The following is a 25,778-nucleotide window of genomic DNA, read 5'->3' as shown; positions in this document are numbered from 1 at the left end:
TATGAGACGCTATGTCAGCGGCTACGCGAAGTAAAGTATGAGCACAAATCCGTTGAGTCATATTGATAAAAGACGAGAGAAAATCGATAAAAAGTAAAAATTTTATCAGTCTTTGCTTGTCAGAATGGTTCTGGAATCTACAGTTGTATGGTAAGATTCTAACAGTTTTCCCCCGTGATCGTCGATTCTTGAATGAAGTTGGTTTTATATTGAAAATATTTGGTGTTTTTCGTAGCGTTGATAACAGCGAATGGATGAGGAATGGCGATTTCCTTCCAACGAGGTTACAGGCACAACAAGATGCCGTCAGTTTAGTTTGTCACTCGAAAACTAGACAAAACCCAGAAAATAATGTTGGTTTAATGACTCTAGCAAGGTGGGTACGTGAGGCATTGATGCCGGACGATTCACATTCAAATTAATTAATTAACAGTTTTCAAACTCTTACATCTACATTTGGTTGATCATTTTAACTTTGCAGTCACAGCAGGGTGAATCATATTGTCGTTCCCAGAGGCTGTGGTCCCTTTGGTCAGCACCAAGAAGCGCACTCTCTGGGGGTCCAAGACCAGAATTCTACGATTCTTGGACTCCCACCAAATCTGACAAATCTGATTGGCTGAGTCCACAAAACTCATACTCTGAACATGCTCAACAAGTGGGGTCCGGCCTGAGGTTGCAATTTTTGGTGCAAATCTATCAATAAACAGCATAATATCTCTTTGCGATAGGCTTAAAGTCATCACTAGTGATCAGTGCTTTTCTACAATCATTGATGCTTGTAAGCTGTAAACAAGACAAACACCATGGGGATAAGTACCATCAGTTCATCTAAAAAGAATTCCAGAGGTGGTTGGGTTACAGAGAATAGATTCAGTAAGGTAGCTGAAGACCAACACTGGAGGCATTCAACCAAAAATTCTGGTTTAGATTTCCAAAGATAAGATTTTCTGGATCTCAAAGTGGACAATCTTGCATGGTGTATGTGTACAAAGGGTTTCTAACAAACAGTGTTAGTCTAAGGATGAAACCCTAGCCTGTGTCCATTCAAATGACGGCTATTGTGCAGTACTTTCTTGTTCTAAAGTTTGTTTTTCACTATTTTCTGAAGTGAACTGAATAACCTACTCCTTCTGTTTCCAGTCTTGAGGTGCTAGTCACGTTAACAACAGATGTTGGTAAAATCCTGGCTTCTCTGCACAGAGTCCAATCAAAAGGAGACATAAAATTCCTCACAGCCGTTAAAATAGCTCATGTGAGTATTATTGTGATAATCATTAACATTCCTTTTAAACATTATTATTGGTGTTTTTTATTGATGAATCAGTTGGTCTATGAGATCAGTTGACAGAGAGCAACATCAATCATTTCTGACAAAATGATTCAGAGCAAGCAGTGTTTACACCAGAGCTCGCCATTGCGGGAATCCCGTGTTACAATCAGAGATGGCCCCCAGAAAAATAAAAAAAGGGCCAATTTGGCCCTTTCCTTTTACAAGACTGCAGGCTTAACACAGGCATAATATTTTAAAAGCCATCCCGGGCTTGAAATTGTGATCGATACAGTCGCCAATGCAACAAGCATTTCATCCTTGGCGACCAAAAATTCTTGTTTAGTCGCCATAATACAGCATGATGGCAACTACATTTCTCTGTGTTGACAATCAATAACGGTTATTTTGTCACACATTATGTCCTTCTAGACAATCATATTAAAAGATCTTTGCTTCTGAAACATTCAACATAAGAAAAGAAGTCAATCCGTCCTTTTGCTTTGCTGTATTGATTCTCTCATATCGGAAAACTTCCAAATGGCTGACCGTGTTTGAAATCACCCTATAATGCATTGCAAACCCTTGATCATTGACTAGGTCATGTAGGCCTAAGGATTGTTCTCTTGTAACGCACGGATCCTTCATACTAGTATCTGATTCAAAGGAAACTTTATTGAGTAGAAACCCTTCAAAAAGCACTTACTATTAAATTTTATCCTAGATCCTAATAAACTGCTTTATTTCCCTTGGTACCCTGATGCATTTTTTCCTTCTGTAGCTTTCAATTTAGTGACCCCTTTCCTAAAAAATTGGCCCCTAAAAAAGATCTTCAGGGGCCACTTTGGCCCTCAAGTAAAATTTTCTGGCTGAAACACTGAGCAAGTATAGGTTAAGTTCATTGCTGATTGAGTTCTCTTTCCTTTCAGTTGGTGTTAAAACACAGACAAGGGAAAAATCACAAAATGAGGATTGTTGTGTTTGTGGGAAGTCCCGTTGAAGCTGATGAAAAGGAAGTAAGTTGTTATCAACTTGTTTTTGTTTTTGGGAGTTTTGCCATTCTTCTTGGAACATAAACCATTGATGGGTAGTATGATGGCAAGGAATCATTTTTGTGGGTGACAGTGGCCAGTTAGCATTGTGTTAGACTTTGGTTTAAGCCACCTGTAACAGCATCCACAAGGATATCATTTTGGCTTGCCATGCAATCTTTCCTCCTCCATGATGGGGAGGAGTGAATGATGAGCCAAAAGAACACCTGCATTGGAGGCTGCCCATCTTGGGAAGTGGTGAAACCCTAAGCCACTTTTGTGAGTGCAAGATTTACCCTTTTCCTATGGCAGCAGGGTGTATAGAGAGTTCAGTACTCTTTTCTACATGTAGCTATACAACAGGTTGATTATGTAATGAATTAGTAATTTGCTTTATCTTGGTGACCTTATTGCTATGTACTTTTTGTATTTAGCTTGTCAAACTTGCCAAGAAGCTTAAAAAGGAAAAAGTGAACATTGACATTGTTAATTTTGGTGAAGAGGTAATTATAGTGATGTCACTAGGCTGCAAGCAGTCTCCCTTTTGCTCAAAGATCTGTGTCTGTGTCTCACGTCTTGCGGTTTCATGCCTCTTCTTATTTGCTTGCATTCTACCCAAGTGGATCATCAAGCGAAAGAGAGACTGCTTGCAGTCTAGTCTGTCATACCAGAAACTACTCTTCTGAGAAAGTGCATGACCTGTTACAGTGTGTTCTGAGAGGGGATAGTCTGTGCACCGAGGGGCCAACTCTGTGTGCTTGTAAATTTTGTTTTCTTTTTTCTTTTGTGTTGAAGGACTGAAACCCTGTCATAAGCATTTCTACCGCACTGCACTTGTTTGCTCTTGTGAAAATGTTCAATACCAAATAGCTCTAATGAATGGGAATATTGTGCTTGTCTATATTTTTCAGACTTTGCAAATCCTACATTTTAACCACTTTTAAGGGGCACGTTCCATTCAACCAAAAATTCCAGTTTGCAGTTCCAGGAATTTCCATCGACGAATGGAACATCATTTTCCGGAATTTCCGGAAAAGAAGACAACCTCGCAAGGGATGTGGCCTAATTTTTGATTGATTGGAAAACACCCAAGGTCTTTACATTACCTCCGAGGTTGAAAACTTGAGACTGAAAAGTGTGAAATTTTTTCCAATTCTTCAGACTGCAAATTCAGAGAAGTTAACAATATTCATCAACACCCTTAATGGTAAGGACGGGAACTTGTGCCATCTGGTGACAGTGCCGCCAGGTCCACTGCTGTCCGATGCACTTATATCATCACCCATACTGCAAGGGGAGGATGGTGCCGCTCCTGGAATGGAATATGCCTCAGAATACGGGTTTGATCCTAATTCTGATCCTGAGCTTGCCCTGGTGAGTGTTCATACTATCTGTCATATGGATAAACAGGGGTCACCACTGGCTGGCAAGAGGTAGCAGTTGGAAGCTTTAGGGCATGGTTACCTGAAACATGCTCTAAACAGATGTATGACTTAAAAAAAGTAGAAATGGTGTGGATAAAAGCAGAAAATCGCTGTTTTTATGTTAGGATGATGGTTTGATTTCTTGCATGTGTGACATTGTACAGTTTGTAATGAAAACTAACACAGTTGTTTTGGAGAACTCGTAATTTGGATGTTCAGGTGATTCAGATAAGCAGATTTGCAAATGACCTATCTGATTATTTCAAGACAGTCGTCTTAATGAAAATCTATGATATTAGCTTGGAGAATTTTGACGTCGACCTGGGTAAGGTTACGGCAGGGTTTAATGGGTGTTTGCACATGTGTTTCTGTTCCAGGCCCTCCGTGTGTCCATGGAGGAGCAGCGGCAACGGCAGGAGGAAGAAGCGCGCAGGGTCACAGCAGCCAGCGGGGAGGAGGCTCCCACCCCTGAAGCTCCTATCGCTGACAGCGAGGAGGCGATGCTGCAGCAGGCGCTGTCCATGTCTACTCCCCAGACGCCAGTGTTTGACTTCAGTGCTATGACAGAGGAACAGCAGATTGAGTATGCCATGAGGCTGTCACTGCAGAATCTAGAGGCGGACGCTGAAGCCGATGGGAGCAGCGAGAAGGAAACCGCAGAGAAACAGGACGAGAAGGAAGAACAGGCTGGAGCGAGCGCAATGGAAACAGATACACAGGTTCGATTCAATTCTGCGTCGGAAAATTGTGAATTACTTGCTTTTATTCCTGTTGTGTGACAGTTTTTTGACTGCTGAAAAGTGCTTTAAAATGTTACGTATTATTTCTGTGTAGATCTCAAAATTTTCCTCTATCAACAAAAAGTCTTTTACGAGAATAAATCAATTTAAAATGTTGGGTGTAATAGTGTTCGTACATGTAGCTTCGGATCAAATTTATAGCTTGGACAAATGTTTGGTTGAACTACCCGCTTCCTGGCGCAGCTTCTTACCTTTATCAGAAATAAACTGACGTAGATAATAATTGACTTGATTCGGTCAATGTGACCGAAATTGCTGCAAATTTTACAGCGGTTTGTAAATTAAAGCATTTACGAAAACAATCATGGAAGCGGAAAATGCAGAATAAAAACATTCTGAACTACGTCAACTTGTAAGCGATCCATCTTCTCATGCGCGGGAAAAGTGCTGGTAGGCAAATCACCTGATTGGTAGAAACGACGATTGATTGGGCCGGAGCTTTGATTGGTTAGAGCGCATTGCACGCATTTTATGAACCAATCACAGTAATCAGCGATATCTTAACGTAGAGTTAATAGAAAAGAGCACAATCTTTATCTGCATTGTTGTTGCAAACAGGGAGATGACACTCAAGACATCACTGGGGTCATGTCCGATCCGGACTTTATCAAGAACGTCCTTAGCACGTTACCTGGCGTAGACCCCAGCAGCGAGGCCATTCAAAAGGTCATGGTGTCCCTCGCTCAGCAGGACAGTGACGAAAGCAAGGACCAAGATGAGCCCATGGACGAGGAGTCCAGCAAAGACAAGAAAAAAGACAAGAAATAACGAAACATTCTTTGTACATACTTTTGCTTTTCGAGTAAACATTGCAAAAAATTATAGAATGGAGTAATTTTCCTCAAGTCAGGTAATGCAGAGGATTTTTCGCCTTCTGCGCTAAATAAATTGTTTGAAATGAATGTATTGTTTGATAACTGTTTGTTACACTCAGTCTCTCATATCCCCTCACCTCCTCGACCATTCTCCACTCCTCTCAGTGATATTAAGGAGATTACTTAATCCAAAATTACTTAATCTCAGATTGTGATGAAAAAAACAAAACATATCGTAAACGAGAACGATTATGAAAAAGAAGACAGTTTTGTATCCCACCGATGCCTAGCCTGTGAACAGGCTCTCTAGTCGAAGATTTAGTGGAGAGCAACCCACACCCCATTCTCCCCTCGATCGGCCATTTTGCTCTCTTCCTTCTCAGGCCTTCCAGTCGCGGTAAGACCCTTCGAGCCCGAGCCCGGTCCGATCTGCAGATCAGCTTGCATTTCCTGTTCAATACACCTCCCCTTTTATCTCGCCCCGAGACAAGTGGAACTCTCCCAAAGTATATCTCCATGCGTCCTGAACTGTTAACAAGACGCTTCAAACCTGTTGTACCCGGGAATACGAAGGTAATTTGCATCCCAAAAGGATTTCGAGGTGGAATATTTCACGAAAAAGTGTCTGAAAGTCTTTAAAACCAAACTCCAGTTTCTCCATACCCCTGAAACCCTCTCAAAAAACAAATTGAATACGCATTGATTTCACCCGACTCGATCAGTTCCCTCTTAAAAAAATCTTGGGCTGTTTTAACAGCTTTAACATACTTTCCAGTTTTAACGCACTTTTCAGGGGGCTACTAATTTTTGTAGAACATTTTCAAAACACTAAAGCGCCGTCTGAACGTTCTAACGTTGTTGGCCAACATTTGTTGGAGGCGCATGCGCAGCACGTCATCCAACATCACGTCGGCAATTATAAATGTTGCGTTTGTTTATTTGTTTCTGCGAGTCTTCAATTTTTTAAAAGCTCAAATTCTATCAGATTGGGGACTGGGTACTTAAGGTCATTCCCCAATTTTGCATTGCGCATCCTTACTGCGCATAATTTTATGGCGTCATTAGCGCGCTTCGTGCACGCGCACATTGAAAACATGGCGGATTTACCTTGATATTGAGTTCTGTCAGTTGAAAAATGGCTAAAGCTCACTAACGAGCTCGGGCACCCCAAATTTTTTTCCAGTCATTTTAATCAACTAACATTAGCTTTGCGTGAGAAAAGACCGATCTGATTTCTATTGTTGAAAATTGAATAAATAAGGAAAACAGCAGCTGCACTGTATATTTTTTTTTTTGTATTTTGCAGTTTGATAGCCGTGGCAAGCAATTTGGTTCCAATATTTTAACAAGGATTCAGCTGTCTGTCAAAATCAAACTTAAAAAGTTTATTTGTGTCCGACACAAGTATTGGCTGTAGTTTGAGGCGTGTTTTTATGAGTCTGGACTCACAAAGAGTTTACAGTAACTTGGAATGCGTTTTTGTAATAAGCATTAAATAACGCTAAAATGGGACATTTTCAATGCCTCGCTGCTCCTTAACGAGCATGGGTACCCCCCCCTTTTTTTATTTTATTTTTAAAGTTCTCATATGATAAATATTCATTGGACAAAGTTTGAACAAAAATCTATGTGCAGTTTTATTTCAGGGGAATTACCTTAATTGTGATTCGCTGTTGCTATGCCAAGCCGTCTTTACGTTCCAACATTATTGGGTCGAACAAAGTGTTGGGCAAAATGTTTCATCGAAAACAAAACTTTGCCAAACGTTCCGGCATTGAAGGAAAACTTTTAGTGAAATGTCAACCAACATGAAGTGCTAATCGCTCTAACATAGTGGCAATCGTTAACGTAACAATAACCTTAGAGGAGTTATAGCGGTTGCATTTGATATATATGAAATGCAAGGTTCTGTATTATTGAAACAGATGTGTAAAAACAAACGTGGATATACAGTGTCTCCCTTGATTTCATTACCTTACTGCAACTCTTATATTAATAACACGGCTCACGTTGTTATTATTGATACAGGCTATCTTGTATAAATAATTTTTCTTATTATCATGATTATCTTGTCGAATTTCTTACCCTCTCCACCTGCCCATTTTCGGTAATGGCACTAGCAGCAGATATTCTGTGAAGATACTGGTATAGACTTGATAGCTACTACTTGAGCCGGGAATACCGATCAATCAAACACTTGTTTCCGAGACCATGTTGGCGCCTCTGTAAAAATGCAAGACAAGAGCAACAAAAGACAACTGAACAACAAACAGATGTTTCTGCACGAAATAGGATGTTTCATAGAAAGTACCAAACATTGTGGACAAATGCCAAAATTTTTACCAGGCTTGATGGATGTACAAGAGAAAACTGGCAGATCAAACTACATGAGGTGCGTGAAGTATTCGTTATCAACTATATAGGTATCTGTGTTTACAACTAAAGCTATGTTTGATTAGCTTTTTGCTCTCAGTTGCAAATGGGCCATAATAAATATTAGGAAGTCTTTCTAAACAATTATTCGCCTTTTTGACAGGAAAATGGAACGTCAAGCCAAGTCAATTTTGCTTCCCAGCAGATGGTATTTACGATACTGTTCAAGAAAGCGCTAAGCTCCTGACAAAACTGTGCTACACATTACATGGGTTACAATACCGCTGATTCTATGCCTGTTTAGGTTGGGTGTAGTTGTGGATTATTAAAATTCGCGATCTGCCAACAGAGGTAATCCTACGGATTAATTCTCGTCCTAGACAAAACATTTTGGGCGTCAACAGTGCGAAAATGCAAAAGCGCCTCAAAATTATTTTTCTGACCGCATATGGTATCCAATAACGTCAAACACGTCTATATCAGTACCACTGATAATTATATGGGTCATGTTGTACAAAAGAACTATAAAATTAAAACAGCCGAATACATGGAAGTAATAATCAGTCCTTTGTACCTTAACAATAACTTCCGTTTTGCGGCAAAGCACGTGATCAATCTAACTTACTTATCTCGCGTTCAGCGGGTCGCCAGCTGATAGAGGCAAAAGGTAATCGCGCGTGTTTCTAGCGTGTTTCGCGTTCGTCGCGCAAAGGAGAGTGCCATGATCCCAGCCTCCAACACGCCTCCCAAGGTTAACCTTACAATTTTATTTCTTTGAAATTCAACTGAATCAGAAGACTCAAAATGTTTCAAGAGTGTACAAAAAATCTCGATTTGTTTAAGTTTTGTTTTATCCAGAGCGATTTCCAGAGCCGCGCCAATGCAGGGCAAAAATTCCCTCTAATCGGAAAGTTCCGATGCTTGTAACTTAACTCGTTATTCCACGCTGACGGGATGAAAGTCAATTTTATTTTTAAGTTTTCAGTAGTTTGTTGAATGAAAACAATTTCTTGTGGTTCGTAGAAAAGGTGCTGATCACATACCACTTTATGGCAGAACACTCTCAATTCGTGCGCCGACTTGAGATCGTGATTGTGATCGAACCAGTTTTGCAGGTTTTGTAGTTGTTTTGCACACGAAAACATTGCCGTCTCACCGTTTTACCACCCGTCCTTAACACTAATTGTTTTTCCACATAGACAATACCCTAACCACGTGGTACTCCACGAGGTCCTTGTAGCCCTTAAGGCACAAAACACTACAGTAGGGTGGCTTGCTGGTTTTACATAGTCACGCATTGATTACCAGCCGCTGTTCGGGAAAGGAACCTGGGCTCCACCCCCGAAGTCTATTTTCGAGGAGGAACGTAGCCGGACTCGAGAGAGCGGCGGAAATCGAGTCTGGCATATGAGTCGGGCCGCTGATGATATACTTGGGAAATGCACCTCGAAGACTGGATTGCAGGAGTTTGTGACCTTATGTTTTTCTCTGGGGCAGGGCGGGTTCTTGCCAGTTTTCACCCAGTATTTGCCAAGCTTGTCAACAATTGGTGGAATCGAAGTGTCTTGTCGTGCATTTATCCAGTCGCCGATTCAAGCCTTTACATGTAACTCTATCACAAGGGAATGGTAGAGTTTAGTATTTTTTTAGTCTTCTTTTCAATTCCTCAGCTCCGTTCATTCCATCTTAATCGGTCTTTATTTCACTTGGCAAAATTTTTGTGCTAGCTGATTTTTAAATTTAACCCTTAATCGGAGAGCAAAACAAATATATTTTCAACATTGGACGCTATATACTTTATTGTTTGCTCCGGTAGTAATAACATCAATCAAGTAGTTCAATCATAGTTCGTTCAATCATTGGCTTTGAAGTCTTGAATGCTTTTCAAATTTAGCTGATAACCGGATCTGAGCGACCAGTGGGCCTAACTAAACTACCGCTACCTCGGAGGAAAAAAATGCTATGGTAAGCTGCAATCACTATATTTAAATCATTACCAATTACGTTCCTTAGCGCAAGCTCCGACAAGTCTCTTGATGCATATGTCTCGGTTAACCTCTTTGAATGAACCTTGACTGAGCTCTTTTCTAGGTGTCATTCTTACAAAGGTTATCCTCGGTTTTGTTAGTAGAAATATGTAAAGGTTTTGGGCAATTCAATTATGATTCAAGTACCATACGATAAAAACACTTCAAGAGGGGTTGCATAGACCCCCCACAGTGAAAAGAATGATTGCCAGATTAAGGATGGATGGATGGATAACGAGCTATAACGGAAACAGGGTATCACTGATGCACTTAAAATGAGTTATTACGTGTGGAAGTTGATATCTTTGTTGCTGGTGTTGTTTTGTATTAAATCCAGATTTTCTTTAGAAAAACACGCATTTAGAACCCTGATAAAATGCCTTTAATCAGTTAGACTGCTGGCAGTCTGTTTTTGTCCCGAAATTTCAGCTGGGGTTATCCAACATTGAATTGAACCTGCGCATCTGTTTCCGGATCCACTGCGCTTCCTCCAGCCTGTTCTTCCTTGTCGTCCTGTTTCTCTGCAGTGTCCTTATCGCTACTCCCATCGGCTTCAGTCCCCCCATATTTGCGTTCTTCCGCTTTCTTCCGCCCTTTTGCGTTCGCGATGACTAAACACTGTCTAAGTGACCCTTAGAGAAAAAACCAGCTGCCAGCAGACTATTAATCAGTCTGCTACGATCTCGACGTAAGGTGCGAAAGCATTTCGTGCGGAAGTTCGCGTAAAATATCATGAAGTGAATTGTTTTTGCTACCTGTATCTTGCTTTCGTTATTCGTGGGAAAATCACAAAACTAAAACCCACAGGAGTCGGTATGCATGTCACATGTGGTTTCTGCACCTTGCAATCATGAGTCACCATTTGCGTCCACCTCCGTTTGAAGATTTCGGGTTGGTCCCTCGGCGGTTTGTCGAGAAGTTGACTTCTTTTTTTCGCTTCGTTTATCTCCGTTGAATCTCAAGAGCTGCTCATACTGTCTAATCACAAGACTTGAATTTGCTTAATGTGATAAACATGAAATCGATCCTACAGCGACGCGGTGATCACTGAGGAAGCCAAAATAATGACGACGAAAAAATTACGGTTATTGAAGGGAAAGTCTTTTTTCGCCGTGTTAAAACAATAATTTTAATACAGTAGTTGTGGTTAGTCTTGTCTAATTGTCCATTCTCTGCGTCCCACGTCTTACTCTTTGTTTGACTCCATAATTGGTCCTTAGGGACTCATCCCTCACGACAAATAATATTGAGAGTGATTAGCCTACCCGCAGGGTTCGAATATCTATCCGTGCTTGACTGTACTCTTCATTTAATAGCTTTGAGTTTCACCTCTCTTTTGTCGCGACTTATAAACAAACTGAAACGAGACGAAGTCACCCGAAACGGTCTGAGGGAAAATTGCACTCGACCCAACAAAACATACACTTTTTCTACGGTTTTAGGCTAAAGCGGACCTTTTTTTATCCCATCTGTGTTCGATGAGCTCAGCGACTGGAGGCCTCATGCGGAGTAAATTCTTTTTAAAATGCCTGAAGAAACATTCACGTGCAATTTTTGAATTTTTTTGCCTCGCACGATTGCGTTTGAATACCTACCAAATTGTTTTCGTTCGCCTCCTATTAATTCCATCCAGTGACAGACTGTGCAAGAGAAAATGAGGGACAGGTCCCTCATTTTCTCTTGACTGTGTTATGAATTGCGGTCCCTTCGCATACTCGCGCTCTATTTGCGTGACAAACGCGTCTCGCGCGTGTGGTCAAAGGTGAACAAGGGCTGATTGACCCGTTCATATTTTTCGCGATCTTTCGGGAACAACAGATAATAATAGAGTGATCCAATCTGCTGAGGCTTGTAATAGTATAGTAGAAGATAACGCGCACATGATCCAAAAAATCTTTGAAATTAATAAACAAACAACTCGCACACAACTGAAGGTCATAAAAGAAGTGGTTGTTAAAGTCTCACATCGCTAAATAAGCAAATTGCAAAACACCAATCAATGCACAGGAATTTGGTCTTCGCAATCATCACCAGGATTTCTTCAGGACCTGACAACCTCATTAGCTATATGGAATATTGTAAACCGAATGTAAAACACAGAAATAGGATATTGATGAAAAGAGAAGACGAGGGGCGAGTCAAAATATTCTTAAGCCTTGATATTCTTGATTGCATGTGACCACCTCAATAGCCAGCGCCGCAAAGGACTTCCTGGATGCTTCCATTTTAGAATCATTATATTTACGTGTTAAATAAAGGAAAATGCTTGAATCAGATCGATATCTGCTGCAATAAAAGCTAATAAAATCTGGAAATTCAAGATAAACATTTCTTTTCTGGACTATACCTTGGAGTTAATTTTTTTTCTCTTTTTTTTCCGGAAATATAAACGTCCATCGTGGTTTAGATAATGCACAAGATATATACGTAAAGCATTATTATTATTTTTTTTTTTGCAATCGCAATTTTGCTGCATATATCGGAAATTCACCAAGTGGATTTAATCTGGTGGTTTTGGTGTTTTGAGGTTTTGATGTTTTGAGCCCTCAAATAAATTTCCAAATATTTTGCTATAAACATCGCAGTGTCTTAATTTAGTAAAGTAAGTTGAAATTGATCTGCTTTTTCGAGTCAGTTTAAGAAACACTGGGTAAGTAATCGCATTATCTCCATAAAGCGCGATTTTTCAGCCAAAAAGTCTTCGTGCGTGTTTGGAAATTTTCCTGCGCGCGATCTAATGATCGTGACCACGTGCCCTTATTCTAGCCAATGAAATTAGTTTACTTTCTCTTTCCCAGTGTAACGCATGAGCAGTGAATATTCCCGACTTTTCTGCGCGTGCTTTGGGCGTTTTACGAAGGTGTGATCGCCATTCAGAAAACGCTTCTTTCTCGGTTTGGCCTCTCAACCTAAGCCGTATTTGCCAACATGTCGACAGGGAAGGCTAACAAACCGCTCATTGATGGCAAAGCGAGGAGATTTAGCGCCCCTTCGAGAGGCAGAGCGGTGCGAAGGCCGGAAGATGTTGTTCGCGATGTCCGTGGTCTGAAGCTTCGACAGCGTGTCTCTCTTGTTCTGAATGACAAAGTTCTTCGCGATGAACTGGAAGACCTTGTTCAAACCTATGTTCAGAATGGGCCTAAATCCAGCGGCGAAGGCGTTCGTACTTATCAAGATTTTCTCATTCCCTCCAGTAGTTACTACGGAGGAGGTATGTCGGCCGTTGTCACCCCGATAGCAGACATCAGAGGCTCCGATACCTTGAATTATTCCAAGCAAGAGAGGTTATTGCGCTGTAAACTGGCCTCCACATACCGCCTAGTCGATCTTTTTGGATGGAATACCGGCCTTTATAGTTTCATAACTGTGAGTACTACTAGGATAAGTATTTTAGTGGAATATTTATTTTGTCTCGCGCGCGGACGTTCTGTCACAATAGCTTGTTTTCAATGGCTGCAGACGCAGACGTGACTGCTTTGAATTTAGCTGTTAATTCCTTATTTCTCGAAGGGCTGTGCACAATTCTACGTTTGTTCTGCTGCTAATACTTAGATAAGACATTTTCTGAAGTTGTCGAGGGTTGTTTGTCGCGAATAGCCGCTAGCGTGCTCATAGTAAGAAATTGATTGTAACAATAAGCGTTGTCGGTTTCATCTGCTAGATTCGCCCGTCGGCTGACCAAGAGAGCTTCTTGATTCATCCCTTTGGACTCTTGTACAATGAAGTGACAGCGTCTAGTCTGCTCAAAGTTAATCCCGATGGAAGTGTGGTTGATCAAGGCAGCACCAATCTCGGTGTGAACAAAGCTGGTATGTTGCTCCATTCTGCGATCCATGGAGCTAGGAAGGACGCCAGAGCCATTATCCATCTACACCAAGACGCTATAGTGGCGGTAAGTTTTAAACTACAATTTAGGAAACCAGTTTTGTGACCTGCAACTGTCGTGGTGTTTGCATTGTTTTATGCGCGTTTTTTTCGACAAACTAGTCTTGATTATGATACGTCATGTCGGTATGCGCTGCATATTTTTGCTCTTGTCAATATCCTTGTGCGCAAAATTAGCGTTGTTCATTTTGTCATTTTGTTTCCCGACCTTGTTGAAATGTCCATTGAAGACAGAGCAAAGTTAGTTTTGCTTTTCGCGTGACTTTTTGTGATTTCAGCGGCAGGGGTCTACTGTTTTTGCAGGTAACCGCGTTTTGGATTCGAACGCGCGTCACAAATTGGTGGACTCTATGCAGCATTACTGTAATTCCCATGTTAAAAAAGCCTTATAAACGCCTAAATTAAATGTTCTCTTATCGATAGCAATTTGCCAGCGCTTTATGGCTTTTCTGAAGCGTTTCATGCGGACGAAACCTTCCAATAAAACCGAACATAGGGTTGGTTTGTGGGGAAAGCGAAAACGGTCGCACGTACGAGTACATTTCGCTTTCATCATGTTACCATTAAATAATGGGTTGGATTTCATACGGGCGATACATACACAGAAGCATTCTCTATCGCAATGATATCACTCATGTCTGTGGAACCAAAGGCAAGGAATCAAATGTCGAGTTCGCTTAATAAAAATGAAACTTTAATGATTGGAAAGAATGCTGTTGAATTGAGGCGTTCTGTGGTTGATTATATTGATAACGAATGTTTCACTGGAACTAGCTCGTCACCGTTCTAAATTCTTTATTTAATATTTCACGGTTGGGGCTGTATTGGCTGCAGCACGATCCGTGGATGGGTCAAGTCTGGAGTATTCCTTAAGCTTAATCCCTCTTGTTTACCGTTTAGCACCTGTTCAGGGCTAGACCAGGGGCTTCCTTGATTTGAATAAATCTCCTATTCGTGGCTTTGGAAAAGGCTATAAATTAAACATCTACATTGGATGCGAGGTGGGCTTAGCCGAGACCTTCAATAAACAGTTTTCTTATTTCTGTGTTCGTAAATTGTATCCTTTTTTTTAAGTTTATCTTTGCGTTTTTGTCTGTTGTTTAAAAAAATTGGCAAAGTTTCTAGAGATCTTTAGAGGCATGTCTCATTTGTAAGATGGTCAGCTGATTAATATTCTGGAACGTTCTCAAAGTTCTTTTTCATCCTTTAATTTGACACTTGTTTTAGTGTAAATGATTTTAGATTGAAAGTTATTATGCTCAGTTGTTTTAGGTAACAAATTGTCTAAGTACATTAAAGGAAGCCTTCTTTTCAGAGGAATCCTTACTAGCCTTTTATTTATCTTGATATTGCTTTGGTAAGCTCACCAACTCTAGAGAAAGCTCATTTTCCTATTTAAACTTGGATGATAATGTTACTTCAACAGGTTTCTTTAGTCTCATTTGAAAGTTATACACCCTGTTTGTTTTTAAAATGTCAGTGGCAATTATGCTTGCAAACATAAATGCATGTTCTTTGTAGATTGTATGTTCAATTTCTTTGTGGTGTTATGTCTGAAATAGTTTGCTAAGCCAACCTAGAGTAGGGTGTCACCAAATTTGATCTATTTAGTTTTATAAATGCAGAAATTTATATATGTGTGCATGATGCATGATGCCATGTATAATTTCTTAATTTTAGACTTGTTAGATCTTGGAAAATTGTAAATGCTTTTTGCCCCTATTTAAATGTTAGTGTTAATGTTTTGTATTCAATATTCCTGACAGCCATAACATAGCCCATGACCATAGAAAGCTTAAGCTTAAGGTTTTGCACAGCCACCCACCTATGAACAGAAATTTTCTTGAGTTCTTGTGCATATTTGTGTTTTTGGAGTCTGTTCTACAAGATGATCAGTGGAAGTCCCAACCAGGGAATTCTCTTGATTTCAAATTCTGCTACAAAATAAGGCACACCTTAGCCCAAGGCTAGAAAAACAAAATTGAAAGTGAATGTTAAAATCCCATGGTAGCCAAGAAACAAGGGCAGGAAATGCTTATCTTCCTTTGACCATGATACATTGTGCTGTTCCAGAAAATATCCATACTCCCCCCACGCAGCAAGGATTGGAATTTTCAGGGGATGGGGGATTCTGTAAAACGAGTAAAATTTAAAGAAATACTTCAAGCTTAATTGGAATTTCCAGAGGGGTGGGAGAGGTATGGATATTTTCTGGAACTACACATTTGTATATCTTTTGTTAATGTGGGCTTGGGAGCATGCTCAGGAGTTAAATTAATTTAAGCTAAAAGATCTCTATCCTTGCCTACAATGTCTGTAAATCAGCAATTAAATCAATTTGTACATTGACGTCAATGCTGAATTGTTCTCGACTGGTAGGTTTCAATTGTGTTGTTTTTTCATGCTGTTTTCAGGTGTCGGCGATGAAATGTGGACTTCTACCAATATGTATTGAAGCACTTTCTGTAAGTCCTTGTCATTAGTTGTGCTGTTGACAGACAACATGCAAAGAAAGTGGTGTCCTGAAACTAGTGGATTTTGCAATTTAGTTAGTGGATTCTATCCTTCACTCGCTCCAAGAGCAAGTAAATTTTCTTGAGAGAATTTAATAAAATTCAATCACAGGAGTACAGTTAGCAAGAGAGTAATTTTGGGGGGTACATAAAAATGTTTCTCAGACTAGTAAGTTAGAGTTAGTTTGCCCAAAGGGCTAGCCTGAAAATCTTTGCACCCTGCACAGATGTGATCATTTGGTTTATATCCGATTGGTCAAAATAAGTGGTGAAAGTATAAAATAATAGAAAAAAAGAAATGAGAACTACATAAATGTAAAATTTACATTAATGTAAATGACTGCTCTAAAAACAAACTTTGTTCATGTTGCTGCAGATACTTGTATAAACGCTATTCATCTTGGTTTCTTGAGAGAGAGCAAACAATCTAAACATTGTCAATGTAAAGCGATAATTGCACTGTTGTGGTTGCTATGACATATTTGCTGTGTCATGACTGGTATCTTGTTGTTTTGTTTTCAGTTGGGTGAAATAGCCTACCATGATTTTAGAGGCATTTTCTCTAATGAAGAAGAAAAAGAATCAATAGTGAAAGACTTGGGTGAAGAAAGCAAGGTATTGTTATGTCAATGAGTAGAACTCTCTCTCCCCTCTCATGTCATGTGTAAATCAAGCATTGATTCCTTTAAATCTCCCTTCTGAAGTTACCTATACTCAAACTAGCACTAGTCTTATTAATTCTTTTTTGTATTTTATCAATTTTATTTTGCAAATTTGTTTCGGCAAATCATGTTACTTATTTTATAATATACACTTAGGTTTTTACTTTATAAATTTTAATGAAAGGTGAGTGGACCTTGAAATGGAATTTGTTCTCCCCTGCTATTATCCCTCCATCTTTTTGCTTTGCTTTTTTTTAACGTTTATGTAGGTAGCAAAGTATCATCAAACTTCAACTACTGACATTGTTAGTCAGTTATTCACCAGGGAGCCTGTTGTTGTTGTGTTGAAGTGATTCACCAAATTGCTTAAAAATAGCTTGTTTCATGCATGGTTGTGGGCACCCTTCATCAACAGCTCTGTTTTACCAATTGGGGCACTTTGTACATGGTGCAATATTGTATTAATTTGCAGCTAATAATAATCGTTATTATTAAGTTTATCAATTCCACTTAGAACTAATTATTGTGTTATAACAAACACTTCTGAACAAACTTTTCTCTCTTAGGCTATGATTCTGAGGAATCATGGTATTGTGGTTTGTGGGGAGACCATAGAAGAAGCATTTTCTCTGGCTCAAAGTGCTGTGAAGGCTTGTTCATTCCAGGTAATTACATTTATGTCCTTGTATATACTCTGCACTCTTTGTAAATCACTATTAACATTGTCTGCTGATTAGAGAAGAGACAATCAGGGTTCCAGATAAATTTTCAAGGTAGGGTGTCAAAAAGGAATTCCAACAGGTCAATTCCCACTGCTCCCACCAAATCATTATTGATAAATTTCCAATTAATTTGTTGGGTCATGTCACTGATCTTGTCGGGGTTTTGACCTGAGATCTCTCACTTATCTGGGACACTGGACACAATCTAGAAATTGATTTACACCTTACACAGCAATAGAATTCTACAGATAACAGTCTCCTAAAAGCGTACTATTACTAGCACCTTCACAACTTGGCATTCTTGAGTTCTTAGGCCTAGTTCACACTAGCAACATAGTGAAATAACAACATAAGAAGGACCTTGTGTTCTTATGTTGGCAATGTGAACATCCTGACATAATGACATACATGTAATAGCAACATAGCAACATAAGGAAAAAGCTGATCTTTTCCTTATGTCATTATGTCTATGTCAATATGGCGTTATGTTTCTGTTAGAACAAGTGTGAACATCATCGACATAACAACATAACAAAGAACCAATCAGAGCGGCACAAGAATTGTCCAACCCAGTCTGCCACCAGCACTATTTTCAAAATGGCGGCAGCTGAGCAAGAATTGACTGTTGCCAGGCAGGAAATATTGACAGCTCAGATAGATGAAGAAGCAGTTGCTAAAGCGGTTCGATGCTATCTAATATTATATGTCAAAAGTATGAAGGAATTTAAAGAACAAAAGAAGAAAGAAGCAACATTATTGCAATTGCAATCTCCAGCTCCATTTTTCATCTAGCTAAAAGTCATGTCGATGTTCACATTACCGACATAAGGCAATTATGTCGTTATGTGGTTGTGTCATGATGTCGTTATGTTGTTAGTGTAAACTAGGCTTTATTGTACATGTAATTTCAGAAAGCAATACCCCCCCCCCCCCAAAAAAAAAATTGGAAGTTACTGCATGATGATCACACTGAAAGTAGCAAAGTTTTACTCTAAACAGTAAAAGATACATGTACGTTATAGTTGTAAAAGTCTGCATACGAGCCAAGTGGCCCATTGGGCAGGAGCTTGTCCCGGTTTCCATAACATGAAGCAACCAGGAGTATTTCTACTGCCCCTTGGATGGGATGCTAGTCCATCGTAGGGTTACCCCCAACATTAAATTCGCTGGTACCCATTCACACACCTGGGTGGAGAGAGGCATTGTGAGAGTAAAGTGTCTTGACCAAGAACACAACACAACATCTCTAACCCGGACGGCTTGATCCAGAGACAAGCACACTAACCATGAGCCAGGGCACCTCCACTGCATTTAAGTTGAATCTCCACTAACTGAATCCTCCTGTGGTTTGTCAGTGACACAAGCGTGCAAACCATGATAAATTATGCACCATTACTGTATTGTTATTTTGGGTGGCACTGTAATTTCAGTGGCTTGAATAGTTATTCACAACATAGACAACTTGTATGTTTTTTTTCAAAACTATTTAACAGTTATTCCACAAGCTTGCATTGGATTTGAAATGATAGATAGCCTACAAGGTACACAGTGCCAAGTTGGCTATGATCATCCCACACTTGTATCCAACAAGCACGAGTGGAATAATTGTTTTGTTAAGAACGCCCCCAAAATGTAGAAAACTATAACAAATTAAAGATAAAAACGCCCCCGAAAAATGTTTTTGCTCACCATATTTGTAGAGCATGGTATAATTGCACGTATACCATGATGGCTAAGCCAATGAAAACTCTTGAATTGCATTATCCTATGATCCAGTTTTTCGTAATACTATATAATATATCTGAAGATGAAAGCTGTTGCTGCTGGAGTTGACAACCTGATTAAGTGCGAAGATTTTGCAAGAGATCAAGTAAAGGAGACAACTCAAGAAGGTGGCGGGGGAGTGAACTCCAGTGAAATGAAATGGAAAAGAGGAGAGATGGAGTTTGAAGCATATATGCGTTTACTGGATTCTATGGTATGTTCAAGTACAGCAAGTTTGGTGAAACCCACTTTTGTGGAGTACTGTACATGTATACACTGTATCTTGTAGACTATGTAAGTGAGCCACACTGTATATGCATTTATTATATGGCTAGCTCCGTGTGCGGGCAAGATGGAGCTATCTTGCCCGCTCGGGACTACCCGCCTTGTCCCGCAAGAAAAATTTCCCCAAAAGCCATAAAATAAATCCTTTATTGACCAAGCTTATTCAGTCAAGATGGCTGGATATTAGCCTCATTCTTTTTTTGCGAGTTTATGGACCTCAACTTCGTCTCAGTCCATAAACTCGCAAAAAAAGAACGTGACCAATATCCAGCCATCTTGACTTCACACTTGGTCAATAACCCATATATATGTAGTTTGTTCTTCCACATTAAAAGGCAAGGAACCCCTCATCCCAAACATGTGGCAATTATATAACAGCTCATATTTCATGTAATTTACTTGACATTAGACTGGAACTAGCTTCCAACTGAGGCTAATATGGGGTGTCTTTTCAATTCAATTGACATTTTAATCTCTTTTTAATGATAATTATTTCCCCACATGAGCCTACATTACATGCCAGTCCAGTCCAATTCCGAGAACACAAAATTAAATATGGCCTACTAACAGTCACATACAGCTTGTAAATAAGCAGGAAGCCAGACTAACCCTGTACACCTTGGTCTGCCGCATGTGTGACATACATTAGTATTAAAGGGAGGGTTTCACAGTTCGGTGCATGTCTCTAAGGCCCGGTCCAAATGCCGCTCTACTCATGTGCCGAACCAAACTTGATAAAGTTCGACTTAAGAGCGACTTTGAAGCGATGACTGGTTCAGACGGCGTACTTGCGTTGAACTTAATTCGGGAAGCCGGTGGGAACAATTTTCGACGAGAAAATATGCGTTCTGAATATTCAAGAACTCTGTCCAAATAGAAAAGCTGTGACTAACATTTTGCTGTTATAGCAATATTTAGGGAAGCAAATTCAAACTCAAGGTTCATTGTTTGTATTTAGACAGGTTTTCTCCCGGTTAATTCGACTTGTTAAAGGGAAATCTCATAAGCTGAGCTATTACCACGAAGAAATAGCAAAAAATGAATTTGCGCTAGAGGAACTCGCTTATACAGTCCCGTTTCTCATAAATCTAGGCCATACTGGTATTTTTAGTGACGACTCTGAGCTTCATGCTTGACTGGTCATGCCACTCAATTTTGAGGCAATCATGAGTCCCATTGTATGAAAAATACATTACAGTAATTTATGCTTTAGGTTCAACATATGAGGAGAATGCCGTATGAATCAGCTGCCGCTCCAACGTCGCATAGTGCTACAGACCCTGCCGAATTTAATGTTGTTTGCCACACCAAACCTAACCTGCCAAACCAAACTGATTCAAACACCGCTCTTCTGCCATACTTAACTCATCAGTTAAGTTCTGTGCATGAATGGAGCAGCATTTGGAATGGGCCTATATCAAACTACTTTTGTGCACTTATCAATGTTATTGCTTTAAAAACCCCACATAGATGTAGTTCAGTAATCACATGCTACAGGTATAGTTAGTTTAGGCAGGATGACAGATGACCAAATTCAGTGGATTTTACTGGCACTGTCAACCGTTGAATTAAGTGTTGACCCATACCATTTATTCTACAGTTGATGACTTTACATCTATAGATGGGAAATTAGGTAACTTGCTTAGGATTGGTTCATAAACAATGAAAAACTGGACCTGTGCCAAAAAGCGTGCACAGGTGAATAAATAATACAGACATGCACCGAACTGTGAAACCCTCCCTTTAATTATATTTGTGACGTAATGTTCATGTACATAAGTTAAAAGTGGACCAAATTGATCCTACAAGCTTTAAAACTTTCAACCTGTACATGAATACAAAGGCAATGGTACCATTTCTATTGAAAATTTGTAGAGGAATGTTACTTCTAAATCAAGAAAAATGTAGACTGTAGTGATTTTATCACTTATAATTCATTTATTCACTGTTGGCATGACAAGCATTTATGTTGAAAATTTGTAGAAAAATGTTACTTGAGCCCAAGGGTGATGTACAGACTGTAATTAATTTATACTTCAGTTATTGACTATTGGCATGAAAAGCATTTCAATCTGTTGGAAGTTTGTAGAGGAATTCATGTCCAGATTGTAGTAAAATGCTGTCACTTTCACAATTCAATTGTTGACTGTTGTCTGGTTTGTAATTTGCAGGGCTACAAGTCAGGTTACATTTACAGAAATCCAGAACTTTTCCATGGTGAAAAGCCAGCTGAAAGAGAGGTCACGACTCCTTCAACAGTGTCATCCACTCGCGCAAAGTTGTACTACACTCCAGAAATTGAACGAACATCTGTCAGAAGAGCACACTCCACTGGCCGGGCAAACACATACAGAAACCGTGTGAAATGGCTGAACACCCCAGTAAAATCAACTGAATACAAGAAGGACAAGGAGAAAGTTGAGCTGGAAAGTGATGAACCTGTTACGATAAAGGATCTTATACCAGAGAGGGTTGACAAGGACTTAGAGCAGGTAAAGGCCTGTTTGGTTGCTTGCTTGGAAAATAATCTACAATCCCAGACAAAAAAGTTGGGACACAAAGTAAATTCACCCCTCCCCCCACTTACAATGTTGATAATCAGGTGATGTTGGCCCTTTTTGTTGAGAAAAACACAACATTTTCCAACATTAATTAGGGGGGATGGGGCATACATGATCTAGCTCAACTGTCCCAACTACTTTTGTCAGGGATTGTAGGTACTTATCCCCTGGACCATTCTAGTAATTTGTTTACTTTAGTGTTGGTGATATACACCTGTATGTTTGTTATTGAACTACATGTAGCATGAGGTCTGTATTGGAGAAATATTGGCCTTGAAAATCTTATTATTATTTTTTTTTTTTTTTTTTTTTTTTAACCGCGCAGCCATGGGCCGAGCGCGGTTCTAGGTTTACCTGTGGTTTATTTTTTTTTTTTTGTCGGTGACCAGATGCAGACCTCCGCTCGGCCAAACTTTGAGTCACGCAACATGTGATTTTTTTCCGCCAGAAGCTGTTGAAACATAAATACACGGACAATTTTACTGATATTGTTTTCTTTTTTGTGGGTAAAATATATTTTCTTTTCGTTTTATCAAAGCGTTGGATTTAAAGGGAATAATAAATACGCTGAAAAAAGGTATTACGTCAGCCATGGAATGCGCTGACGTTGCAGCTTTCACTTTCGCTACGTGACAAAAACGATCGTGTTTACTTTGCAAGTTTATTTCGGCAGAAGCGACGGTCATTAATTTATTTGTAATTTTGTGAGTATTTCTTGTGGTTTTATGCAAATGAAGTAAATCCTTTGACTGTTTCATCACAGCCAGTTCATAGATCGGAGGAAAATTAAATATTTGGAAGCCAAGCAAAGAACATGTCAGAACGTGCAAAGATTACGTCATTGGTAGGGAAATAACCATCGTACTAAAGATAGCCGTAGATAACGCAATTCTTGAATTATGTGACTCGTGTGACTTCTTTGCTAACCCTTAACTCAAGGGAAAAAAAACAATTAAATTTAATCGTGACTTTAAAGAAAGAAAGCGGTTTGTAATAGTGTTCGTATCTTCATGCCCATACATATCCCGAAGAAAGTTCCAGATTAAGACTATTACGTCATCGGAGATGTCACAACGGCTACGACTGATGGTGCGATAATAGAGTTTGTGTTGATCAAGTGCTGTGATGTCTACAGTAATCAATGAATCATCAAAGATTGCTTTGGAATATGCACTGCGTTGCGACTGTAGTACTAAGAAAACAGTTAAATTTTAAAAGCGCGGTTATAAGATCTAACAGATCTTCTTGTTTTTTTTTTTTTAATGCAGGTTTATGGGCCAAGCCACAAGGTCCAATAAACTTGCAAAAAGAAAGAACGAGACCAATATTATCCAATACGGACAACACAAGCTTAAAATTGAAATGGAAAATTAAAAAGTTTTTTTATATATATATTTAATGACTCTTGTTGGTAAGTTAAGCATAGCTCCGCAATCCAGTCTTAGTAAATGAACATTTATGTACCTCATTTTGCTTTTCTGGGCATTTAACTGAACATTGTCCTCCAAACATGAAGGTAAATATAAAAAGATTTCTACTAAACAAAAACTGTTAATTTTGTGTGATGAATTGAAAAAGCACTGTCTAATGGGGTTGAGATTGTACACAAAATCAAAAACTAATTCTTGTCTTTCATCAGACCCCTGAAAACAAAGAAGTGATTGTGAAGTCATCGAAAGTTGTGATCACAGAGTCAGTCCATGTTGAGAAAGGGATCAATGGTGATGAGACAAAGGAGTCGAAGACAGTTGTGGTCACAACAGAAGTGAATGGTGATGCTGGTGATGAAAAGAGCACAGAGGATGGAGATGAGGATGGTGCAGATGGTGAGCTTTTGGCTCCCAATGCTGATTCCCCTGAGCCAGAGAGCCCAACAAAGAAGAAGGGGACAAAAGTGAAGAAGAAGAAGAGCTTTAAAGATGCTTTGGTGAAGAAGTTCAGCAAGAAGGGTGAGCGACCTACTAAATATGAGAAGACTGACGGAGAGAAGGCTGATTAGCACCAGTACCCGATGATCAAGACACAGGGAGGGTCAAGTTTTATTTGGCACTGACTTAACAGTGCAACTCAACTAGTTGCAATATTACAGTAACAAAGAAATCTGCTTGTTTTGAAATGTAAAAAAGTTGAAAATCTTATTGAAGGGTCATGAAGCCCCCTGTGGGATGAGAAATTAAAAGCCCAGCATTATGTGTTAGTGACGTGCACCTACCTAAACAGAGAGTTAGTTTCAAAATAATGTTACATGGAATGCAGAAATGAAAGAAAAAGAAACCATGCAAGTTTTATTTTCTCTTTAAGAATGTATGGTTAACATGGTATCGTACAGACTTTGGTACATGTAACTAATTGAACTTTATCTGTGTGAGCAAAGTCTTTCTCGATTCAGGTCTCTCATCAATTTAAGTGGCATTTTCAGTTTGCAATTATTGTCTGTAGACATCAAATATGATTTACCTTTTTTTTAATGTCATAGAACTTTTTTTTAATTGTAAGTTATTTTTGACGTAAATGATTTTTATCCTTGAAGTTGCATGAGCAAATGAAAGTAGTCATAACTCTTAATAGTCCCAAGCCTTATCAAGAGCTGACTTTTTTCTTACGATAGAAATTCATAGTCAAGAAGATAGGTGATGAGAATGACAAAAATTATTATTGACAAGGGATATCATCTTGACACTCCAGCAAATTCTCAACACTGTCATTAAATGAAATGTGTAGCTTTCTGTAAGGAGACTTTGATGTTAATTTTGAGCTGTGGAACTGAAAGGGTTAGGGGGTATGCAACACACTAAACAATGAACTGATAGTGAGTTTAAGTGAGTGAGTTAAGTTAGTGAGTGTAAGGAATTGACAGGCTGGTACTGATGTCCATTTTAGTGCTCCGAGTAAGAGTGTATTATGTAAAACTTGTAAGGCTATTTGCATCTAAGGACTGGCTCAATGTCCATGAACAGGAAAATTTGCCATTTTGTCTTTGTCTCAGTCAGTAAAAAGAGACTTCTTGGGGGTTGTTTGTTTCATAGTGTTCTGGCAGTAGCAAAGGATTTGATTTATGCAATAACTTTTCTTTGATGTTTTGAAGTTTGATTATGATATAAATAAATATATACATGTAACATGTTAAACGTTACTATTGAGCTTGTTAAATTAAATGTCACTACAGTGCATGTAAGTGTGAATGCCAGTGTGCAAGTCAAGTTATGCCAACAAATATGTTTTTTAACATCTCTAGAGAATGATTTCCCACCCTAAGACTTAACCACTGCCACACGTACAAATGTGATTATTTGTGTGCTGTTAGACCAACACTGATCTACATCTGAACATAAGCATCTTTAATTCCCGAAAGTGTCTGAAATTCCAGCCTAGAAAAATTGTATAGCAAACAGTATGGCATGAAAGATGAACTTCCATTTCAGTAATTTTTACCTTATATTATAATTACTCAATTACCACAACAGGGAATTGCAGGCAGTATTTTTCATGTTACCTCGACTAAGATTCTGTGTTCTATATTACTCTTGTTTTTTTCTTTTGCATCAAAAACTACATTGAGTAAAGGGAAAAATGTGTTTGATTTTTTTCTGTACTTGTTTCACAGCATGTGTTATGTGGTGTACAAATGAAGAAAGCTTCAGTGCAA

General features: G+C 39.2%; 2 protein-coding genes across 2 annotated transcripts; both read left to right on the top strand.

The window, feature by feature from the left end:
* Window positions 1-48: 48 nt before the first annotated feature.
* On the top strand, window positions 49-5,486 carry LOC145478185 (26S proteasome non-ATPase regulatory subunit 4-like). Its single transcript, XM_081456127.1, has 8 exons — window positions 49-150; window positions 236-376; window positions 1,144-1,255; window positions 2,200-2,286; window positions 2,736-2,804; window positions 3,463-3,675; window positions 4,103-4,444; window positions 5,084-5,486. Exons 1-8 carry the CDS (start codon window positions 125-127, stop codon window positions 5,291-5,293), a joined length of 1,200 nt encoding a protein of 399 aa, XP_081312253.1. The 5' UTR covers window positions 49-124; the 3' UTR covers window positions 5,294-5,486.
* Window positions 5,487-12,564: 7,078 nt separating this feature from the next.
* LOC145478182 (alpha-adducin-like) lies at window positions 12,565-25,302 on the top strand. The gene is made up of 8 exons (XM_081456124.1): window positions 12,565-13,106; window positions 13,402-13,632; window positions 16,040-16,090; window positions 16,661-16,753; window positions 17,367-17,465; window positions 19,330-19,500; window positions 21,743-22,063; window positions 23,772-25,302. Exons 1-8 carry the CDS (start codon window positions 12,669-12,671, stop codon window positions 24,129-24,131), a joined length of 1,764 nt encoding a protein of 587 aa, XP_081312250.1. The 5' UTR covers window positions 12,565-12,668; the 3' UTR covers window positions 24,132-25,302.
* The last annotated feature ends 476 nt before the right edge of the window (window positions 25,303-25,778 follow it).

Source organism: Orbicella franksi, chromosome 2 (assembly GCF_964199315.1).
Source record: "Orbicella franksi chromosome 2, jaOrbFran1.1, whole genome shotgun sequence".
Lineage (NCBI taxonomy): Eukaryota > Metazoa > Cnidaria > Anthozoa > Scleractinia > Merulinidae > Orbicella > Orbicella franksi.
Note: the sequence above shows the minus strand (reverse complement) of the source record. Positions and strands in the feature narration are given on the sequence as shown.